The sequence below is a fragment of the Chiloscyllium plagiosum genome, unplaced genomic scaffold (genome assembly GCF_037043375.1).
Source record: "Chiloscyllium plagiosum isolate Xiang-an unplaced genomic scaffold, Cpla_swu_hap1 HiC_scaffold_22, whole genome shotgun sequence".
NCBI classification, from domain to species: Eukaryota; Metazoa; Chordata; class Chondrichthyes; order Orectolobiformes; family Hemiscylliidae; genus Chiloscyllium; species Chiloscyllium plagiosum.
The window spans coordinates 29,901,471-29,924,628 of record NW_028270160.1 but is presented as its reverse complement, the minus strand read 5'-3'; the positions used below and the strand labels follow the sequence as shown (position 1 = coordinate 29,924,628).

Here is a 23,158-nt window from a genome sequence, read left to right as displayed (position 1 = left end):
TAGACATCCATCCTGCCAAATGATTTCTTCCTGTCTCTGTTGAAGTCTACTTTGCTCAAATGATTGAAGTGTTGGACTGTACCAGCTCCTCAGATTTCTGATGCTGTTCTCACATTGGTCCAGTTATTTCTTTGACTATTTCCTGTGTCTGCACTGGTATGCATTTCCCCTTCACCCTGCTTTAGCTTCCAGTAATTAGTTACATTTGCTCAGTGTTTTTCACACCTTCCAGTGATCCTTGTTCCTCTGCTGGTACACATTGGTAATGTCAGGTTCAACAGGCCTGTGCCCGAAACGTCGAATCTCCTGTTCCCTGGATGCTGCCTGACCTGCTGTGCTGTTCCAGCAATAAAGTTTCAACTTTGATCTCCAGCATCTGCAGACCTCACTTTCTCCTCAACATTATAAACCTCCAGTGAATCTCTGGATCACTCTTGGCTGATCCATGGTGGATTCTTCACTCTTCCTTGACCTTTGATAACTGTACAATGTTATAATGGATAACCTTCTGCAACACATTTATTCATATTCTGCTCAGTAAATCTTGGATTCACTGACAGTCCACAATTACCACTAAACCATGACAAACTTGTGGATGCTCTGTGCTGCATCCATGATAACAGATAAGCTCCATCCCACCAAATAACCTTCACCTTGAAATTTGGACACTTTGATACGATTGGCCATCCGACTTCTGTTTCTCACCAGCAAATGCCGATCCTAAGTTTGCGCTCTACCCATGTAAGTTAAAATCATTTTATCCATTTGCATGTGAACTTTAGCCACCTCACCAAACAGTAATCAATTTTTTGATTTTATTGTTTCAGACCCTGTCTGATAATTTCTCATCTGTTTCACTCTCTATTAATGAGTCGTGCTTCATTTAATTTCTGTACTCTCAGGAATTTTGAACCAAGCTTTTAATCCCAAATTTCTCATTTCCTGATGCTCTTTCGATTATTTAGCTGCCTTCCCAGGTCTGAATTCCCCTTATGTAACTCCTGCCATTCTGTATCAGGCCCTTGAAAGTTTGCCTCTGGCTCTTTACAAGCACCTTCTCCTTCTTAACAATATATTTACTCACCCATTGGTAACCAGCCAAACTAATCATCTTCACACCAGCTCAGCATATCCATCACTGGCCCAAGAGTCCTGGCAGCGGATAAACAATCATTCCCTTTCTCTACATTTCATTCCCACATTTCGACTCACTCACAGACAAGGCTATTTTCTCAATGGCAAACTTCTTATGGCTAATTGCATGGAGATCCTAGCTTTAACTGAAACCTATATCCTAACATATTGTCTCTTAACTAGATTTCCCTGTTCCCCCCCAAAAATCTGCATGAATGCCAGCTTAGGTAATATCTTGGTCAATCTCCTCTGCACCCTCTCCAGTGTGATCACACCCCTCCTTCAGTGTGGTGACCAAAACCGCACACAATACTGCAGCTGTGGCCAAACTGATATTATATACAACTCAATCATAATGTCCTTGTTCTATATTCAATGCCTTGATTAATAAAGGCAAGTATCCCATATGCCTTTTTAACCACCTTATCCACCTGTCCTGCTGCTTTCAAGGATCTATGGACATGCACATCAAAGTCCCTCTGATCCCCTGTACTTCCTTGGTTCTACCATTCAAGATGCGCTCCCTTGCCTTGTTAGTCCTCCCCAAATGCATCACCTCTCACCTTTCAGGATTAAAGGTCATTTGCTACTAGTTTAACACATCTGACTGACCATCTGTATTGTCCTGTAAGGTTTTCCACCTTGCTAGTTACCACACCACCAATTTTCCTGTCATCTGCAAACTTACTGATCATGCCCCCTACATCCATGTCGACATCATTAACGTACACTACAAAAATCCCTGTTGTACTGTTGTACATCACTGGACATAGACTTCCAGTCACAAAAGCACCCTTTGACCATTGCTACTAAGTTAATTTTAGATCCAATTTGGCAAAATGCCCTGGATACCATGGGTTCTTAGCTTCCTAACCATGAAAGACCTTGTGAAAAATCTTACTGACGTTCACGTAGGCTACATCAACTGCAATATCCTCATCGACACACCTACTCACCTCCTCAAAAGTTCAATCAAATTTGTTAGACATGATCTCCCTCCTTTCAAAATGATTTTGACGATCCTTGATTAAACCTTGCCTTTCCAGGAGGAGATTGATTCTGCCCCTCAGAGTTTTTTCCCAATAGTTTCCCTACATGAGATATTAGACTGACTGGCCTGTACTTTCCAAGTTTATCCCTACTATCCTTCCTAAATAATGCTGCGTATTAGCTGATTTCCAAACCTCTGGGTTTCCTCTTGTAGCCAAAGAGGATTTGAAGTTTAATGTCAGAGACACTATAATCTCCCTTGTCTCCCACAGCAACCAGCAATACACCTCATCTGGGTTTGGCTTTTTATCCGTTTTCCCCTAAAACTGCTAATACCTCCTCTCTCACTATGCTATTTAGTTAGTGCATTTCACAATTTCTGTCTCTGATATCTCTACCTACATTAACTTTCTCTGCAGTGAACACAGAGCAGAGTATTGTGCTGGAAAAGCATAGCAGGTCAGGCAGCATCAGAGAAGCAGGAAAATGGATGTTTGGGGCATAAGCCCTTTATCAGGAATGAGGCTAGGAGCCTCGGGGGTGGAGAGATAAAAATTATCTTTTCCAACACCACACTCTTGACTCTGATAACTCCAGCATCTGCAGTACTCATTTCCACACAGATGCAAAGCACTCATTTAAAAACCTCAGCTACCCAGGTTCTACAGGTTCCATACACAGATTGCTCCTTTGGTCCGTAATGAGTCTTAATTTTTTTCCTGATTATGCATTTGTCCCTAATATACTTATAAACTACCTTGAGGCTTTTCCTTAATGTTACCCACCAATGTTTTTTAACGTTACTTCTTTGCTCTCCTAATTCCTACTTTAAGTAACTTCCTGCACTCTCTACTCTTCTAAGGCCCTCAGTTTCTGGTAAAAGCCTGTTTCTCCCTTATCTAATCCTGTGAGTTCCTCAACACCCATGTTCACTGGACTTGTTGGCCTCACCCTTCACCATTATGGGATCATATTGATCACGCACGCTCACTCTGACTCCTTTGGATAACTCACATTGTTCTGGTGTACATTTTTCTGCAAGTAGCTGCTTCCCAGTTCACTTTGTCCAGATCTTGTCTTATATCATTAAAATCTACCTTGCCCCAATCCAGACCTTTAGTTCTGGTCCATCTTTGTCCTTTTGCATAATTGACTTAAATCTTACTAGTTAAGGTCACTATCAATGAAATGCTTCTCCACTGACATATCTACCATCTGTCCAGTTCCGATCCCTGCAATTAGGTCCAGGACCACACTTTTTCCTGTATATGCTGGCTTAAAAGGCTCTCCTGGATACATTTTAAAAATTCCACCCCTCAAAGCCTTTAGAATTTTATCAACCTCATTATTGAGTTTCCTATCACTGTTGTTCTCCCTTTCTTTCGGCTTCTCCCTTGTGCAGCTGTGCTCTAGCTGCACTCCCCAGCAGTTCCATCACTCTCATCATTTAACAAGACAGAAAATCTGTTCTCGAGTACGATGCACTCTTGTCCCTTTCTGAGTATCTGTGTGCCTCCTTTTTTCTTGTTGATTCTCACCCATTCTGACCACAACTTCTTAGGCTGGAGGATGACCACATTATCAACAAAACTCCCAGCCTTCGGGATGTACTGTGGTGCCTCCAGCTCAAGCTCCAAAACCCACACTCAAGCTGATCAAACAGATTGCATTTCCTGCAGAGGTAGTGTTTAAAATTCCAAAAAGCTATGCAAAAGGCAGGACTGTGCATTTTTCTGATGTTCCACTCACAACAAGCTCCAACCGCCATTTCTCATTGAGATAGCATCATACCTTTTGAAAGACCAACTCTACTACCATGTGATTTTGGATTCTGTCTCTAAGTCCTTTGTGATTTCTCCTTTAAATTTACTATCCTTCTCTCCTGTTAAAACCACTCCCTGCAAAAGAACACTTCCTACACATATATGTAGCTACTGCGTTAACTTTGCATTCTCCCTTTTCATTTTTGTTATGGGGGTCTATATTGCTGACTAACATACCTCTAAACACTTCCTTATCACTGCTAACGATCCCTTTCCATCTTCCAAACTACTTAGATTGGTATTTTCCCTGAATAGTGGCACAGTGGTTAGTATTGCTGCCATACTATATCAAGGAACCAAGTTTGATTCCAGCCTTGAGTGACCGTTTGTGTGGAGTTTGCATGTTCTCCCCATGTCAGGATGGTATAGTGATTGCAATGAGATCAGTCAGGTGAACATAGAATGAGTTCCCTGATTGGGGCTGCTAATCGGCTCCAATCAGGGAGACCTGGCTGACAGATAAGAATATGAATGTCGGTAGTGTGGGGGTAAAAAAAAGGAAAAAAAAACAAATCAGGACTCTCCAAAAAATAGAAAAAAAAAGAATACGAATGTTCGGTCCAGGCAGTGGGCTGTGGAGGGGGTCATTAGGGTCAACTGCCTGGCCCTCTTCCGTGGTAATGTTAAAGCCCGGGTGTCTCTGGAAAAGGAGCACGCACTGTCCACCAACACCCTGGAGTTGTTTGGGGGAGGTGGGCACCTCAGAGTGGAGTGCACTATTTCCCCGTCCAATTCTATTTTGATTTAATCCCTGCCCTTCTCTTCACTATTTGATCACACAGCATTGCCCTTTGATGTGAAGGGCACTGCTTGTCACTGGCCATTTGGGTGTTTTTCTTTTCTTCCTGGTGGTGGAAACTGAATAAAGATTCGTGCACCTTGTGTCTCTCACTGTGTCTCACACCTGCACACACACACAACATGGGTGCTGGGAAAAATAAGCACTACCACAGTTAGGGGTAGTGTGCTGGTAATAGGAAAAAAAAGAAAAAAAACAGAAAAAAAAGTAAATAAACAGGAGTGTCAGAGGAAAAAAACACAAATGTCAGGGTGGTTAGGGCAGATTGCCTGCCCCTCTTCTGCAGTTACGTCATAGCCCAGGTGTCTCTGGAGAAGGAGCATGCGGTGTCCACCAAGACCCTTGAGCTGTTTAGGGAGAGGTGGGCACTGCAGGGAGTGGAGTGTATTATTTCCCCCTCCAACTCTGGTTAGCACTGCTGCCTCACAGCACCAGGGTCCTGGGTTCAATTCCCACCTGTCTGTATGGAGTTTGCACATTCTCCCTGTGTCTGCATGGGTTTCCTCCGGGTGCTCCGGTTTCTTCCCACAATCCAAAATATGTGCAGATCAGGTGAATTGGCCATGCTAAATTGCCCATAGTGTTAGGTGTATTAGTCAGGGGTAAATTTAGGGTAGGGGAATGGGTTTGGGTGGGTTTTTCTTTGGAGGGGCGGTGTCGACTTGTTGGGCCAAAGGGCCCGTTTCCACACTGTAGAGAATCTAATCTAACTCTATTTTGATTTAATCCCTGCCCTCCCCTTCACTGTTTGATCACACTGCATTGCCCTTTAATGTGAAGGGCACTGCTTGTCACTGGCCACTTGGGTGTTTCCTTTCTTCCTGGTGGTGGAAACTGAATAAAGATTCGTGCACCTTGTGTCTTTCACTGTGTCTCACACCTGCACACACACAACATGGGTGCTGGGGGAAAAATAAGCACTACCGCAGTTAGGCGGTAGCGTGGGGGTAATATAAAAAAGAAAAAAAAAGTTTAGAAAGTCAGGATTGTCAGAACAAAAAAAGAAAAAAATGAGAATACAAATGTCGGGGTGGTTAGGGCAGATTGCCTGCCCCTCTTCTGTGGTTACGTTAGGGCCCAGGTGTCTCTGGAGAAGGAGCACATGGTGTCTACCAATACCCTTGAGCTGTTCAGGGAGAGGTGGGTGTCGCAGGGAGTGGAGTGTATTATTTTCCCCTCCAACTCTATTTTGATTTAATTCCTGCCCTCCCCTTCACTGTTTAATCACACAGCATTGCCCTCTAAGAAGGGCACTGCTTGTCACTGACCACTTGGATGTTTCCTTTCTTCCTGGTGGTGGAAATTGAATGAAGATTTGTACACCTTGTGTCTTTCACTATGTCTCACATCTGCACACAAAGAAAATTAAATAAAAGAATACAAATGTCAGACATTCTGTTCACTCTGAGAGCTAGCTTTGAGGGAGGAGCTGGATCAGTGTCAAAGACTCTCCATGTGTTAACAAAGGGTGACTTGATGATGTGATACTGGCCTCTGTGGAGTTATTTTACATGGGTTTCCTGTGGATGCTCTGGTTTTGTTTCACAGTCCAAATGTGTGCAGGTTTGGTGGAATGGTCATGCTAAATTGCCCTTAAAGTGTCAGATAGGGTGGGCGTCTGGGTCGGTTGGTATGGACATGATGGGCCAAATGAGCTCTTTCCACACTGTAGGAATTCAATGATTTCAGTCGTTTTCCCCATTTAGAGCTGCTTTGTTAAGCATCCAGCTGTCCAGGCTTTCACCCTCAAATGGCAATGATTTTTTTTTCCAGTTGTTAATAAACTAAACACTGTTCTTACTTTCACCTTTGATTTCCTCATCTTCAGAAAAAGCTCTTTCATTCCTCAGAACTGACAAGGATTAGTTGATAGGAAGCTACCGATGGAAACTGTTTTCATACTGCAAACTCAGATATGTCACTATATGAAAATATTCAAATAATAAACTATTATAAAACATTACACATTTCAGGAATATGTACGAAATAGCCTGACACTTGTTGGATTAATTACAAAACTTGCCCAGTTAAGAATATGATCTTTCAAATTAAATTAAATGTCATAAATGTAACTGTTTCAACTGCAGACAAAACTTTCTGCAACCTTTAAATAAAGTACAAATACTTACCTTATTCAGAATTTGGAATGGATTTTTCTGCATATAATCTGATAGTGCTATATAAGGGACTTTCAGTAATGCTCTGTAACAAGAAGAACAGTAATATATAATTTTGGATGATAAAGAGTGAATTATTGAAACCTGGCAGGAATTAATGTTGATCAATAAATAAAACCAGAATGGACATCAGTACAATTATATTATTCTTATGTTAACATCATAATCTCAGGACAATATAGTAGGAGTTCCTCAGGGCAGTATCCTAGGCCCATATATCTTCAGCTGCTTCATCAATGACCTTCTCTCCAGCTAAGATCAGAAGAGAGGGTGGTTGCTGATGACTGTAAATGTTTTGTACCACATGTGACTCCTCAGATATTGAAGAGGCTCGTGGATAAGCAGCAGGACACCATCCAGACTTGGGCTGATAAATCGAGAGTGTGGCACTGCTGACTGCATCAGTGCCACCTTGTGCTCCCACGAGGAGGTTGAACAGTTCATCAACTTCACCATCACATTCCACCCTGACTTAAATATACCTGGACCACCTCCCTCCCCTTCCTGGACCTCTCCATTTCCATCAACGTGATCGACTCAACACTGACATTTTCTACTAACCCACTGACTCACCACAGCTTCCTGGATTACACCTCCTCCCACCTGCCTCCTGCAAAAATGCTATCCCTTATTCCCAATTCCTCTGCCTCCACCGCAACTGTGCCCAGGAGGACCAGTTCCACCACAGAACACAGCAGACGGCCTCCTTCTTTAAAGACTGCAATTTCCCCTCCCACGTGGTTGATGATGCCCACCAGCACATTTCATCCACTTCCTGCACCTCTGACTTCGAACCCCACCCTTCCAACTGCAACAAGGAAAGAACGCCCCCTGTTCTCACCAGCCTCCCCACCCCACTAACCTCCGTATACATCACATCATCCTTTGCCATTTCCGACACATACAAATGGACCCCACCACCAGAGGTATATTTCTCTCCCCACTCCTATCCACATTCCGTAAAGACCGTTCCCTCTGCGACTAACTCATCAGGTCTATGCCCCCGAACAAGCCACCCTCCCCCTACCACCTCAGGGATTGCAAAACCTGAGCCCAAAACTCCCCCCTCACCTCTGTCCAAGGCCCCAAAGGAGCCTTCCACATCCATCATATGCAATGAGACTGGACACCTTCTCAGAATATCTCCGGGACACCTGCACCAACCAACCTCACTGCCCCAGGGCCGAACACTTCAACTCCCCCTCCCACTCTGTCAATGACATGGAGGTGCTGCACCTCTCCATCGTCACTCCCTTATCACCCGACGCTGGAGGAAGAATGCCTCATCTTCCACCTCCAACTCCATGGCATCAATGTGGATTTCACCAGTTTCCTCATTTTCCCTTCCCCCCACTTTATCCCAGTTTCAAACTTCCAGCTCAGCACCGCCCTCATGACCTGTCCATCTTCCTTTCCACCTATCCACTCAACCCTCCCCTCTGACCTATCAACATTACCCCCACTTCCATCCACCAATTGCACTATCCGCTACCTTCCCCCCAGACCCACCACCCCTCCCATTTATCTCTCTACCCCAGAGACTCCCAGCCTCATTCCTGAAGGGCTTTTGCCCAAAATGTCGATTTTCCTGCTCCTCGGATGCTGCCTGACCTGCTGTACTTTTCCAGCACCACACTCAACTCTAATTTCCCACAGTTCTCACTTTCGCCTTGGACAGATAAGTACATAAGCATCAAGCAATGACCATCTTCAACAAACCATCTATCCATCTCTCCCTGATATTTAGTTATATTATTATCACTGAATCCGGGTATTACCACTGACCAGTTGCTGAATTGCACCAGCCATATAAATCCTGTATCTACAAAAGCAGGCCAGAGGCTAGTAATTTTGCAGCAAGTAACTCATCTCTACCTTCCCAACGTCTGTCCGTCATCTACTAGGCAGGTGTTAAGAATGTGATGGAATCCTTGCTAATCACTTGGAATGTTTGTAGCTCAACAATACCTCAGATGTTTGGTACCATCCAGGGTAATGTAGCCCATTTGACTGACACCCCATTCAACATTCACTCCCTTCACCATCAATGCACAGTTGCAGCATATACCATCCACAAGTTACACTGCAGCACTTCACCAAGGCTTCTTTATCAGTACCTTCCAAATCTGCAACCTCTACCACCTAGAAGGACAGGGCAGCAGATAAGTGGTAACACCACCACCTGAGAGTTCCCTTTTAAGCCAAGTATCACCCTGGCTTCTAACTATATAGCCATTCCTCATTTTATTACTTGGTGAAATTAAATTTAATATAAAAATTCAGGCATTTTTCAAAAATCATTGCATTTCATGGCAGAATTGTTTGAAAATATAACAACTCCTAATTGATCAAACACCGATTATTATAAAGGAATCTCAGAGGCATAGAGATATACAGCAAGGAAATAGACCCTTCAATCAACTCATTCATGTGACCAGATATCTTAAATAAATCGAGTTGCATTTGTGAGCATTTAGCCCATATCCCCTTAAACATTCCCTATTCACATACCCATCCAAATGCCTTTTAAGTGTTGTAATTGTACCAGCCTCCAACACTTCCTCTGGCAGCTAGTTCCATACACGCACCACCCTCTGCACAAAAACGTTGTCCCTTAGGTCCCTTTTAATTTTTCCCACCTCACCTTAAACCTATGCCCTCTAGTTCTGGACTCCCCCACCATGGGGAAAAGGCCTCGTTTATTTACCCTATCCATGTCCTTATGTTGATAATACAATCTCCTAACGGCTGGTAAAGAATTCATTTAAGACTTACTTTATTAAACTTTGCATTTGTTTTACTGCTTATCTTTGCATTCAGTCCATAAGGAGAAAAAAATAATTTTCAAAGAGTCTGTGATGTGTTTCCAAACTCCCTTTTTGGTTGCATCAATTTAATTTATGCACCAAACTCAAGTTCAAAGCAGGATTACACTGACATTCAACCCGAGAGATTTGTGAGACTTTATACACATGTTTATAAAAGAATTTTAGAAAGGGGATTAAAATTAAAACCAAAACATATTAAGTCACATGAATCAGTGTCCAGTTAGGAGTCCTCCACTCAAAACTAAAGTTCAGTCAGGTTCATTTCTGTTTTTGCAGAAATCCAGATTTCCACATTTTTTCGATAATTATAACTTCAAAATATGTCAACCTGATTTGTGTTCCTGCCACTGCTCGCTTTCTGTTCAGTTTTGTTTCTCCTCAGAACCTGTACCAGCACATGACAAACCAGATTTTGAATGGAACTATATTTTCACGTTTCACACTCAGCCACAATTGGGAAGTGAATAGATTAACTTGCTCTTTATTTATTTCAAAATGAGTTGGAGAATATTCTTTGCTCACTTTTTAAAATTGAAACTCACAATGTGAAAATATTGCAACAGCCATTGTGATCTTAACAGACACTAAACTAATGAATTAAATTTAACTTGTGTTGTACAAAATTCAATTCAATTCAAAATTCAATTCAATTCAATTCAATTTAAGTAATCATTCCTTTTGGTGATATAATCATAAATGTTAAAAGGACAAAAAGAAGGATTTGAAAAGAATTCTGTCCTCAGCACACATCTTTTAAGCAATGCTTATGCATTTTAGGCTGTTAATGGGGCTAAGTTTACTTTGTACAAAATTTAATGCTGTAATTTTCAATATAATTAAATATAGAACTGAAGATATGTGGTATAATTGCTTTAAAAGAAAATCAGAATGTACAAGAGAATGCAAACCCCCTTTATCTGAAGAACAAAGCTTTCCTAAAGTTTAATCTCCTCTGGGGTTTTCATCTGGCATACATTTCATATGGCCTCAAAGTGAGGCATTCACACTGCCAGTCAAATGAGGTTACATTGAAATCTAATTGATGCTATAAATGTCATGTTAATAAATTATGAGAAAGATCAAAAGCAGTTATTTCGGTGAAATTGACTATTTAATAATGAATCATGCTGGCCACAAAACATGCCACTGCTGAACACCTAAATCAAGTTGACCAAATCCAAATTCAAAGAACACTTCAAGCAGCAGTCCATGCTGATAACTCAGCCTTCTTAATGTCAAAGTTTTCTCTACACCTGATTCTGGAAAGTCCTTTATATTTTGTACAATGGAAATATGGAATTGTATCACCAAGAGGAACAATGACTTGGTTTGTTGGGTAGCCTCCAGCATCCACCTCCAACCATAAAGTTTAAGACTTCCACAGTTTATAACTGGATTTATACTTTAGCCAACAATAGAAAAGTTTCTTTTTTTAAGAATTAGTGGGTGGAAACTGTTCTCCGACGGAAACTAACCCAGTGCTGTTCTGTAAATAAAGTGCCCCCTTCATATCGGTACATAATTGCTGAAATTTTGATTTCTGCGTATTAACTGGACTGAATCCTTGTTACTGAAACTTTGAGAACTTGAGGCAGCTGCTGGAATTGAACCCATTCGCCCTCGACTGCAACAACACAGTGCATGCACTTACGCTGAGCGCCTGATCGCATTGTTGCGAGCTTTAGGTGGTGGTCGGGGATGGTAACTCAGATGAGGCTCGGAAAGGTGCTGCTCCAGTGTGCTACATTTGTCCCTGTGGTCTTCTAGACCTGACTCCATGCTGCTATCGCTGGATAATAATTCGCCTTATCCCCTCACCATTAGTGACTGTAAAGACAGGACCATCATCAGCTGGTTGAGCCGGCTAACAGGTTCACCACTCCGCTTGCTGAGCGGATCTGGAACAGGCTCCGCCTCCTGCCAGCTCTTAGATACTCGTTCCCATGGAGACGAAAGACGCGGTTTCCATGGAAACTGAACGATACCTACCAGGATCCGTGCACCGGCATTTTCTTTTAAGTCGTTCAGAGGATGGAGGCGCCACTGCCTGGCTGTTGGCCATCACTAAATGAGCCTTGAAGCTGCAGTCCAGGATGGTGCAGGAACACTCACGATGCTATTACAGGGAAGCTGCAGGATTTTCTCCCAGTCACAGTGAAGAAACAGCGATGTAGTTCCAAATTCAGATGGTATGTTCCTTGGAGAGGAAATTGTAGGTACTGATGTTCCCATGCATCTGTTTCACTTGTCCTTCTACATGGGAGAGATGTTGGGTGAAAACCCCAGAGCATGTACAAATCCCAGGGCATGCACTGGTCACTCCTGCTTCCAAACCTTTTCCCAGCCAAGGTTATCACCTCTACAACACGTGACCAAACCATCTTTATACCTACGGCCCAGACATTATGGACCATTTGTAGAAAACAAATGTCAGAGGCACCACTTTCCATATTTCATGTTAGATGAAGTATAGTTTGCAAAAGTTGTTGCAAAAAAAATTGCTTTATGTAGCATATTTTCCAAGACAAACAATGTTGTCATTGAACATATGGTGACTGATTCTTCTTCCTTAATACTTGTCAATTGAGTTCACATGAGACAGTTCTCCGTTTGCACACTGTCCAAAACTCTCAATTCTAGAGTTGTAAGTTCTCTCTTGCCGCATTTGTGCTGTGCCAAAATATTAACCACCACAGAAATAGATGAAGGTGGAAAACAGAATAGAAACCAAAGGGCATAATGAAAATCTATCAGTTTATGAATATCTCAACACAAACAGCTAACAAAATCAGAGCAAAAGCCTTGTAGAAATTGCAACAACCTCAACCACATTAAAAAAGACACAACTATGATTTTAAACTAAAATTTATTTACAATAGAGAACTTCATTGACACACATGCATTTTTATAAATCCATAATGCAGATCAAGTCTAGACTCTTAAGGCTTCACTGAAAATTTGCAAGACTCTGCTTGCAGTAATGTAATGTACAGTAAGTTGAAACTTTGAAGACACAATACATGGGGGGGCCCATAAAAAGAAATAAACAAAAAAAAAATCAATCTCAATATCTAATGCATCTCATCTAATCATTAAAGAACCAGTCTCCCTGATACAGGAACTCATAACATTTGTTGTGTGCCATACTACAATACAGCAGACAGTAAAAGAAAACTTCCATGGGCCAGTTGTATGCTACATACATTAAACAGTCCTCCGTGGAAAGAGATATAGTGCATTGAAAATGTGGTGAAATCCCCAGTGTTAACATAGGTCAGCCAACATTACTGCACCACTGGCTTTATTGCACTCAGTATTTTTTCCCTACTTTGAAAAAAAAAAATAGGCAACATTAACTCTTCCCCATTTTGGCAATCAGTTCATCACAGATTTTAGTCAGTTCTTCTACTTCCTTATTCTGGAAAAAAAAAAGAAACAAATTAAATGTACACTTTTTCAGGCTTACAAGGATGTCACAAATTGTAAAAACAATGTCACAAGTTGTGTCATTTTTAAATGACAACCCTAATTAATACACATACAAGTACCACAAAAAAAACTAATCTTTTCATAGATATTTTTAGAAAATCAATAAAATCTCAAAACTTAAATGTTCATCAATTAACAGGTCAAAAATTATTTGCTCTTATGTGCCCTGTTTCTATATCACCCACAAACAGAAATCCCACAGCTGTTGCTACATGTTAAATCAGTTCCATGGTTGGTGTTTGTGATGGATGTGAGTCAAGAATGTGGCACTGGAAAAGCACAACAGGTCAGGCAGCATCCGAGGAGCAGGAGGATCAATGTTTCTGGCAAAAGCCCTTCGTCAGGAGGTTATCATTTAAGGAATGAATTCATGCATTGCAAAAGTTATAAGTTCCTTTGGGTGAAAGAACACAACAGAAAAAGTGGTCCAACCATGGTGAACAAAGGAAATTAAGGATTCAAAGAGGAGTCACATGGAGAAAGTAGCACACCTGAGGACTGACAGCAGTTTAGAATTCAGCAAAGGAAGACTGAAAGGTTGATTAAGAGGGAAAAAATTGAGAAGAGAGTAAACTTGCAAGGAACATTAGTGTGCACTATAAGAGCTTCTATGAGTATGTAAAAGAAAAAAGATTAGTCAAGACAAATGTGGGCCCCTTACAGTCTGAAACAGGAAAATTGATAATTGACAACAAGGAAATGGGAGATCAATTAAACAACTAATTTTGCTGTCTTCACAAAAACAAAAAAATCTTCCCAAAATGTGAGGGAAGCAAGGATCTTTCGGGAAGGAGGAATTGAACAAAGTCAATCATTATATTAAAAAAAACTTGATAAATTAATGGGATTGAAAGCTGATAAACCTATCAGCCCTGATAAACTATACGGCCAGTGTACTAAAGGGGGTGGGAATTCAAATAGTGGATGCATTGGTTGTCATCTTCCATTATTCTATGTATTCAGGTATTGTCTCAGATTGGAAGGTGTCAGAAGTAACGGAGGGAGAAAAAGCAGGAATTACAGACTAGTTAATCTAACTAATCAGTAATAGAAAAATTGTTGGGGTCCATTCCAATGGACCTGATGGCAGAACAGTTAAAAATAACAATAGTTTTACACAGAGTCAACATGGCCATTTTGGGCTGAAATTGGGAGAAATTTCTTCACTCAGAGCATAGTGAACTATAGAATCTTCTACCATGCAAGGCTGGGGAGACCTCGTTATGAAATAAATAAATAAATAAATAATTTCTGAAATAAATGGTTAGATTTCTAGAAGCTAAAACAGTCAAGGGGAGAGAGGGGAGATATAGTTTGGAGATACAGAATCAGCCATGCTCATGTTGAATGGTAAAACAGGTAAAATAGCCTACTCCTGCTCCTATTTTCTGGGCTTTCATTTACTAGATGTTCCTTACCTACTTGCAGAAATAATATTATTATCTAATCATAAGCTTGCACAAGTGCACAATGAGGACTGGATTTTCATTTTTTCCAGTCAGACCAATGTATTAGAATAATTTGTACTTTAATGTGGTTAATTACCCATATATCTCATTTTAGAATAAACTTTATAGATTTTATAAAGTAAACTTCATGTGAGCTACATACAGCTTGAAAAATACCACATAATACACAAAGTGTTCATTGTTCAACTTCAGCACTGCAGCAAAGTGATTTCTGTAACAGTGAATTTGGAAATACACTTAAGTAATTAGAACAGTGACGAAACCCTTCAATTTCCCAAAAGGAAAGCTTTAGCAGCTGAGCATCTCATGTTAGTGCAAAATGTATCAATGCAATAAAAGTAGAGGCTTTAAAATGGAATGTGGAATGTTCTTTAACATGGACATTATGAAATTATGTTGCAGATGCTAGGAATGTGGGAACCACAGTTGGGATGTAAACTGAGCACAAGCTGGAGGACTTGTGTCCAGCTTGGGTACTTAATTTAAATAGTTCATCATACTCACATTTAACCAATAATGAATACCCTTTGTGCAATTTAACTATACTCATACATTTCAGACAAATCCCAAAAATATAAACAAAATTTAGCAACACAATATTGTTGTATAAATCTCAGAAGATGTGTACAGCAACTAATTGGAATAAATTTAGATAGGAATATCTTGAAAGTTTATCAGCATTAAAAATTACAGAGTAAAATACTGTACAAAAATTCAGAAAGTATCTGATTTTATTGAAAAGCACTCATTCCTAACATACACTTAATTACCTTTTGTTCTAAAGTTCTCTCCAGTGACTCGACTTTCATCTGTTCTTTCCGCAAGCTGGCCTGAAAGGCTGTCTGTTCTGATTTGGACTTGGCGCGTACTTGAGCAATCTCAGCATTAGCCCTAAAATTCAAATGATTTTTCACTGAATGCATGTGTAGACATCATTTGTTTAAGAACAAACAGTGTTAGTTCACAATATACTAAATCTAAGTCAATAATAGTACAGAAGGAGAGAAAATGCAAGGAGAATAAAGGTTTAAATGGGGATTGTATAAAGTAAAAAATGTGCCCCCGTGTTTAATACAATTTGATTCCCATTATTCATTTGAAGTTATGAGGCAGAAAGTATGAATTTATTATAACTTAATTTGTAAAGTATAAAAGATTTAAGATTTAACAGCAATTAACATTTAAGACTTGTTCTTGGTTATTAAGCTAGAAGTTGTACTTCATAATTTATGAACATTGTGGTATTACTGCTGTTAGGACAATACAAAAATTCAACTGTAATCACATACTCAATATGATTACATAGAATATTTTACATATTTTTATAAGATAAGAAGAAGTGCAAGAATGTCAACACCTCTCAATGTCTCATTATTTGTACTTCGTCATACATTGTAAGGGCTGGTAATGATGTATGGATAGGTGATTATCTAGTCAGCTCTATTATATATATTTTCATACATTTCCACCTATTACACAAGAGGATTCAATTATGTTAATTGATGCTAAGACAATTGAATAGCCTTTATTAGTTTTAACTGTTTTGCACTACCCCAACACAGAGTACAATGCACATCAGGTAGAGGCAGATAATGTTATCCACATGAAACAATGGGCTGAGCTTTTGTTCCCGAATTCCAATCCTGTTGTCAGGAAGAAATGTGATTTGGAACTTACAAATAATGGCACCAAGACCCAAAGGGAAAATTTATGCAGAGATGGTGAATTCGAAGGTTATGTCCAAAAGTCCAGCCACACTGTCATTTGGAGGGGAAGTTACTGTATAGAATAGCCTTTGACCATCACTGTGACTATATGACGACCTTGGCAGTCAGGTGGGGGTAAGTAGAGCCCCATAGTGACCCCAATCTGCTCTCGAGAGGCCACTCCAAGCCAGCAGCCAGGCTTCAGCCTCAACGGAGGGGCTTACCCACCAAGTTGAAAATTCCAGGCCGTTTTTGGCAAGTGGCCTCATTGAGTATTTTAGTTTGCCTAAGAGGGCCACCCACCTCCAGTCCCATTTCTGAACTCCATCCGCCCACTAACTTCTCTCATCACAAGTACTGCCTGACCTGAGGACTTCCAGAATTGTGTGTTTGTTTTTCCTAATATTAGGAAGAAAGAGTATTTACTTGTCAAGCTTCTCCTCTGCATGGATTTTGAGAGCATGGTATCGCTGTTCTTCTTTCTTTACCCGGGCAAGATACTCTTGGGCACATTTCTTCAACACTTCCTCATTCTACCAAAAACAAAGTAACTGTCCTGAAGATCAGAATTTATACAACAAAAAAATACATTTCCACAAAGCAGCCTTTTTGCAGACTTTGAATATTTCTTCCTTTTCATACCCACCATGAATATTGTTGATTTGACTGAGGTCGTCAATTAGAGGGAATGTGTAATTCAGTAAGGAAATACTGGCAAGCTGCAGGAAAGCTAAAACTACAGCCTTTGGTTCCAGATCTAATGATTTGTAGTTTTCAAAGTCAAGATTTCAAGAAATGCATACTTAGGTATTTGAATTGGTCTAGATTTTTCTGACAGAGTAGATGAATAACATTCATCATCTTAACATTTGCCTACAGAATTCTGTGGACTTTTACACTATTATTTATGGCATCCTTGGTCTGGGAGCTGTATGAACAAGGCAAGATACAGTATTTCCTTCAACAAATTGGGTCCTGGGAAGTGCTGCCAAACAAAGAGACCTTGGTGTGCAGGTTCATAGTTCCCTGAAGGTGGGGTCACAAGTAGATGGGGAAGTGAAGATGACATTTGGTACATTTGCCTTTATTGGTTAGTGCATCGAGTGTAGGTGTTGGGAGGACATGTCACGGCTGTACAGGACATTGGTTAGGCCACTTTTGAAATACTACATTCAATTCTTGTCTCCCTACTATAGTAAAGATGTTGTTAAACTTGAGAGGGTGCAGAAAAGATTTACAGGGACGTTGCCAGGGTTGGAGGGTTTGAGCTGCATGAAGAGGCTGAATAAGCTAGAGCTATTTTCCTTGGAGTGTCAGAGGTTGAGAGTGACCTCAAAGAGGTTTATACAATCATGAGGGGCATGGATAGAGTGAATAGCCAAGGTCTTTTTTCCCCACAGTAAGGGAGTCCAAAACTAGAGGGCATAGATTTGAGGTGAGAGGGAAAAGATTTAAAAGGGACCGAAGGAGTAACTTTTTTACACCGTGGAATGAAATGCTGGAGCCTGGTACAATTACGACATTTAAAAGGCATCTGGATGCATATATGAATAGGAATTGTTTAGAGGGATGTGGGCCAAGTGCTAGCAAATGGGACTAGGTCAGATTGGGATACCTGGTTGGCATGGACAATTGTACTGAATGGTTTGCTTCTGTGCTGTACAACTCTATGACTTAGATTAAAGAATCCTTGCCTAGACACGCAGGGCAGGATTTTAACTCATTCAAAATGCAATCACTGACACAAAATTAAAATCAAGCCTGCACACTTGAAACTATGGTATTAAAATATTTAATCAAATGTCAAATAATGTACAGAAAACAAAATGAAGTCCATAAAAGGAAGAAAGTGAGGAAAAGAGATTGAAACAAAGATGATGATTGAAACAAAGGAAGTAAAAAATAAAAATGGCAAAATCCTTTCTTAAGTTTAATTTTGTTTTCTCCTCAATGATGATTAAAATGTGAAGGAATACAACTCCACATTTACAAAAGTGCAGTGCGATGCCAGCAATGCTTTTCAGTGGTCAATTGCATATGGTTAAAAAGTTCATTTATTCTTAAATGGATAAGCCTCTATTGTTCCTTGTTCATTTAGTGGGCGGCACGGTGGCGCAGTGGTTAGCACTGCTGCCTCACAGCGCCAGAGACCCGGGTTCAATTCCCAACTCAGGCGACTGACTGTGTGGAGTTTGCACATTCTCCCTGTGTCTGCGTGGGTTTCCTCCGGGTGCTCCGGTTTCCTCCCACAGTCCAAAGATGTGCAGGGTCAGGTGAATTGGCCATGCTAAATTGCCCGTAGTGTTAGGTTAAAGGGGTAAATGTAGAGGTATGGGTGGGTTGCGCTTCGGCGGGTCGGTGTGGACTTGTTGGGCCGAAGGGCCTGTTTCCACACTAAGTAATCTTATCTAATCTAAAAGTAATCTAATCTAATATCTTGTCGGTAATTATTACAACTGCAGACCCTTCATGTGTTTGAATGCTGAGCCCTTCAGTGAGATGACATTCTCTCAAGCCTTCTGAGTAGGCCAATCAGACAGCAATTTTCTGATTTCTACATTTTAATGGACACGCACAGAAATTGCTGACAGATTTACTCCTCTAAAAAGGTTATTGGTTGCAGTTCCCTCTGGAGATAGAAGCACAAACATTTAGCCTGGCAATCCATTTGAGGGAGTGTTGTATTGTCAGACATGCCACCTTTCAGATGAACATTCAAATCAAAAACCTTTTTCTATTCTTACTCAGGATGTGGGTATTGTTGGTTGGGCCAGTATTTATTGCCAATCCCTATTAGGCCTTCAGAGGTTGATGGCGAGCTGTCTTCTTGAACCACTCAACCAGTTTAATGGAGGTACAACCATCATGTCTTTGGGAAGGAGTTCCAGGATTTTTACCCAGTAAGTTTGACCTCTTGTTCTCCCACTTGAGCGTAAGATATTTTTATATTTTGAATATTTTAATATCAATAGATAAATATTTTGAACAGCAGCAGGAAGTGATTCCCCTATGCCCTGGCCAAAGTTTATCCTTTAAATAATACCTCTAAAGTACAGATTTTCTGGTCACTCTTACATTAATGTTTGTTGCATGACGTTACGTACAAATTGATGTCGTGTTTTTAATATTAAAACAGTGACCAGACTCCATTGGCTTTAAAAGGCTTTGGATATTACAAATTTGAGCATTTTATAAGTACAAGTCCTTCCCTTTCTCCTCCTTTTTAATAGCAATGAGCATTGACAGATGCCCTAAAACACTTCATGCAAAACCTGGACCATTGATATTATATTGGTCAATTAAATAAATTATGTTTAAAGTGTTGTTCTATGAAGTCTACAAACTAAGATTTTTTTCCCCAGGCTTCTACAATGTAAATAAATAATCTACTAATTTATATGAAATTTAGATTAAATGCAGTAGCCTTTAATGTAACATTCTAATTTTATTTTTTTCTTTTGAGATATAATTTGTCTCTATTATCTTTTCTTTACATATAATTTGATTTTGTAAAACTGTTTGAAAATGTTTGGAGTTTTTTGAGGATTTAACTGGTAGAACAGATGAAAGAGAACCAGTGGATGTGGTGTATTTGGATTTTCAGAAAGTTAATGATAACTCCCACATAGAAGTTTAGTGTAAAAAATTAAAGCATGTGGGACTGGGGTAATGCGTAGCATGTTATAAGATTTAGTTAGTAAAGACAAAACAAGGAGTAAATGGGTCATTTTTGGAATGAAAGTGATGATGAGTAGAGTACTGCAAGGATCAGTGCTTGAGCCTCAGCTACTCTCAATAAAGGAATGATCTGGATGAGGAAATCAAATGTAACATTACCAAGTTTGCTGATGACACAAAACTAGGTGTGATTGTTAATGGTGAAGAGGAATCAAAATTCTAATAGGGCTGGACAGACTGGATGCAGGGATAATGCTTCCCTTGATAGGAGTTCGAGAACAAGTGTTCACAGTCTCAAGATACATGGGAGGTCATTCCACCTTGAGATATTTCTTCATTTAGAGTGTAATGAACCTGTGGAATTCTCTACCACAAAAAGTTAAGGTGAAGTTACTGAATAATATTATGAAGGAAATAGATTTCTAGAGACCGAAGGTGTCCAGGGAATGGGGAGAGCATGAGGGTATAGCATTGTGATTGAGGATCAGCTAGGAGTGTCCTGATGGGCTGAATGTGCTACCCCAGCTTTCTATGTTTGTTGCACAGTACTTGTACATAGAACAGTTAACTTTGTGGCTGTGAATAGCATCACATGCTGCAGATGAGGCAGCGAACCAAATCACAGCTATTGGTCTTTGAATAAATACCACTATCTTTGTGTGCAGGGAAAAGTGAGGACTACAGATGCTGAAGATTAAAGTTGAGAGTGTGGTAATGTAAAAGCACAGCAGGTCAGGCTGCTCCTTGCATACTATCTTTGTGTGCAACTGAGTAAATGTAAGGTTAATTTTAAAAAGAAAATCCTTGAAATGTTCTCCATTTTTTAAAAATACAAACTAAAATCTTTCAGGTTAGATTATTGCAATTCTCCTGTTATAGGAATAATTGCCAGCCTGATTTTATTGATAAAACTTCATACTTAAATCAACCTACCTTTCGGAACCCCTCCAACACCTCCTTCATCTTCTCATATCTCCTAAAGAGGTCTGCGAGAGATTTCTCCACAGAGTTCAGATCAGACAAGGCCTGATCTTTTTCCATTATTAGCTGCTGTACATTATGATGTGAGATGGACTTTTCTCTGTGATCATCCTCTGCAGAAAAAAAATAACAGATTACAAAATATATTTATGCACCAAAATTCAAAAGTCCAACTCCACACATTTTCAGTAATCAAACAGTGAGTGAGAAAAATGCAGAACTCTTATTGAACTTTGCCTCATAATTCAATACGTGAAACTAGAAGGCTGAGTACGTAAGTTTTTTTTTCAGCATTTAAATAGTTATTTTTCAAAAAGAATGCCAAACTACTCAAAAATTACATTATTCAATATCGTGGTGGTACAAATTCCAGGATATTTTGTGTCAAAATGAGGGACAAAAAGAAAATCACAAGGACAAAAATGTGTCAAAAACCTTACATCAATCTAACCACAGAAGTAAATAGACAGGGAATTAAACAGTAAGGAGACATATAATGTCATAAAAGCAAGATGATGGAGACCCAAAGTAAAAACAGGAAATGCTGGAGAAAATCAGTAGGTCTGGCAGCATTTGCGGAGAGAGAAGCAGAGTTAACATTTTGAGTCAAATAAGACTCTTCTTCGGAACAGTTCTGAAGAAGTCACACCAGACCTGAAACGTTAACTTGTTTTCTCTCCCCATGAATACTGCCAGACAGTTTACTTCTTCAGCATGTTCTACTCATTCAAAACGTGTCATTTCAGCTTAAAGATGACCAAGTAAACAACTCTCATTAAGAAAGATCAAGGTAAAAATCAATCTGTGCCATATTTTAGGTATGACAATTATGATCTGCACCTTTCCCATGTTAATAGACGTGGGTGCAGGCAGCAAACAAATTTGAGGCTATGACTTATTTATTTGATTTTACCTCCTCCCATACTGCTGGCTGCCTCTGCACTCAGAAGGGAACCGAACAGCAAGTGCTAAAAGCTTTCAGGGAAGCTTATTATTCGACCCAAAAGGCAGCCTGTCCCTCTTAAAGGGAGGCTGCACTGCTTTTCAGAAGGCTGCTGGTGGATATTATTGCTCCAACTGTAAACAGGAAAAATGCATTACCAGGATAGAGAGGAGATTCAGGAAACAGCAATGCAAACCTTGGTGCTGGATAGGAATAGGAAGAGACACACCATGGGCCACAGGAGGGACCATGAGGAGGTGGCGGGGAGAGGTGAAGAATGTGCTCAGGAAGCACCCATCGATGTCTGGGCAGAGTTGGGTTCTATACAGAGTGAGAGTGTAGGGGCAGAATCTCCTCAAAGACAAACTTTATAACGGAGTAGGAGAAGGTGGTTGAGGGTGTCAATTCCTGATATCTGGCCCTGAGGAACTGGCAGCAGTGTCACAAGATGTCTCATGACCTTAGGTGGCCAAGGTCTTCATCACATCTCCCATCCCAATCTCTCATGTTGCTTAGTGCATCACACCTCAAATCACACAGACATGAACAGCCCTTCACACTGAGAACTCTCAGTTAACATGCAATAAACCACACCTCACATTTATTAATACTGCCAACTACTTTCTGCTGCCTCCCATATCTCCAGTTATTCAGAAATGGCAAACAAACTACCCAAATACAATAACCACAAAATCACTGACATTCTTCCCTCATTGAGATGCAGATGATGGGGAAAAGGAACAACAGCATTGCACAGAGGAAGAGATTTATTGACACCAGTTCAAATATAGGCACTGCATGTATTTTAGATGGTGCCATACATCTGGGATTAGCACATGGTGAATCACCAGGCATGAATGCACTGCAGTTACCTCTCCGTCACTGCAGAGGACTCTGATGAAGTCCTTGTCACGGTGGCATAATTGGAGAATGCAGATGATACAAGGTGCTGCATGCATTAGTAGTCTTGACTGAAAGAATCTCTTCCAATTCCTATCAAGGAGTGTGGCAGGATTGGACTCCAACTTGGCAAAGCGTGATGCAGAACCTACCCTCCATGTAGCTCTACTTCAGCACAGTGTCACCCTGCAACCATAGTCTCTATTGCAGTCTCTCTGTGAACAGGTCACTCGGTCCTCTT

General features: G+C 40.3%; 1 protein-coding gene across 11 annotated transcripts in view; it reads right to left on the bottom strand.

Moving 5' to 3' along the window:
• Positions 1-12,600: 12,600 nt before the first annotated feature.
• LOC122547955 (uncharacterized) overlaps positions 12,601-23,158 on the bottom strand; it is a 281,415-nt gene continuing 270,857 nt past the window's right edge. For all 11 annotated transcript variants that reach the window (XM_087998904.1, XM_087998907.1, XM_087998903.1 and 8 more), the window contains 4 exons: positions 21,027-21,187; positions 16,842-16,948; positions 15,480-15,600; positions 12,601-13,169 (listed from right to left, as the gene is read on the bottom strand). In XM_087998904.1, coding sequence (XP_087855030.1) covers positions 13,104-13,169; positions 15,480-15,600; positions 16,842-16,948; positions 21,027-21,187 — 455 coding nt within the window. In that variant the 3' untranslated portion in view covers positions 12,601-13,103. The remainder of the gene's footprint in view (positions 13,170-15,479; positions 15,601-16,841; positions 16,949-21,026; positions 21,188-23,158) is intronic.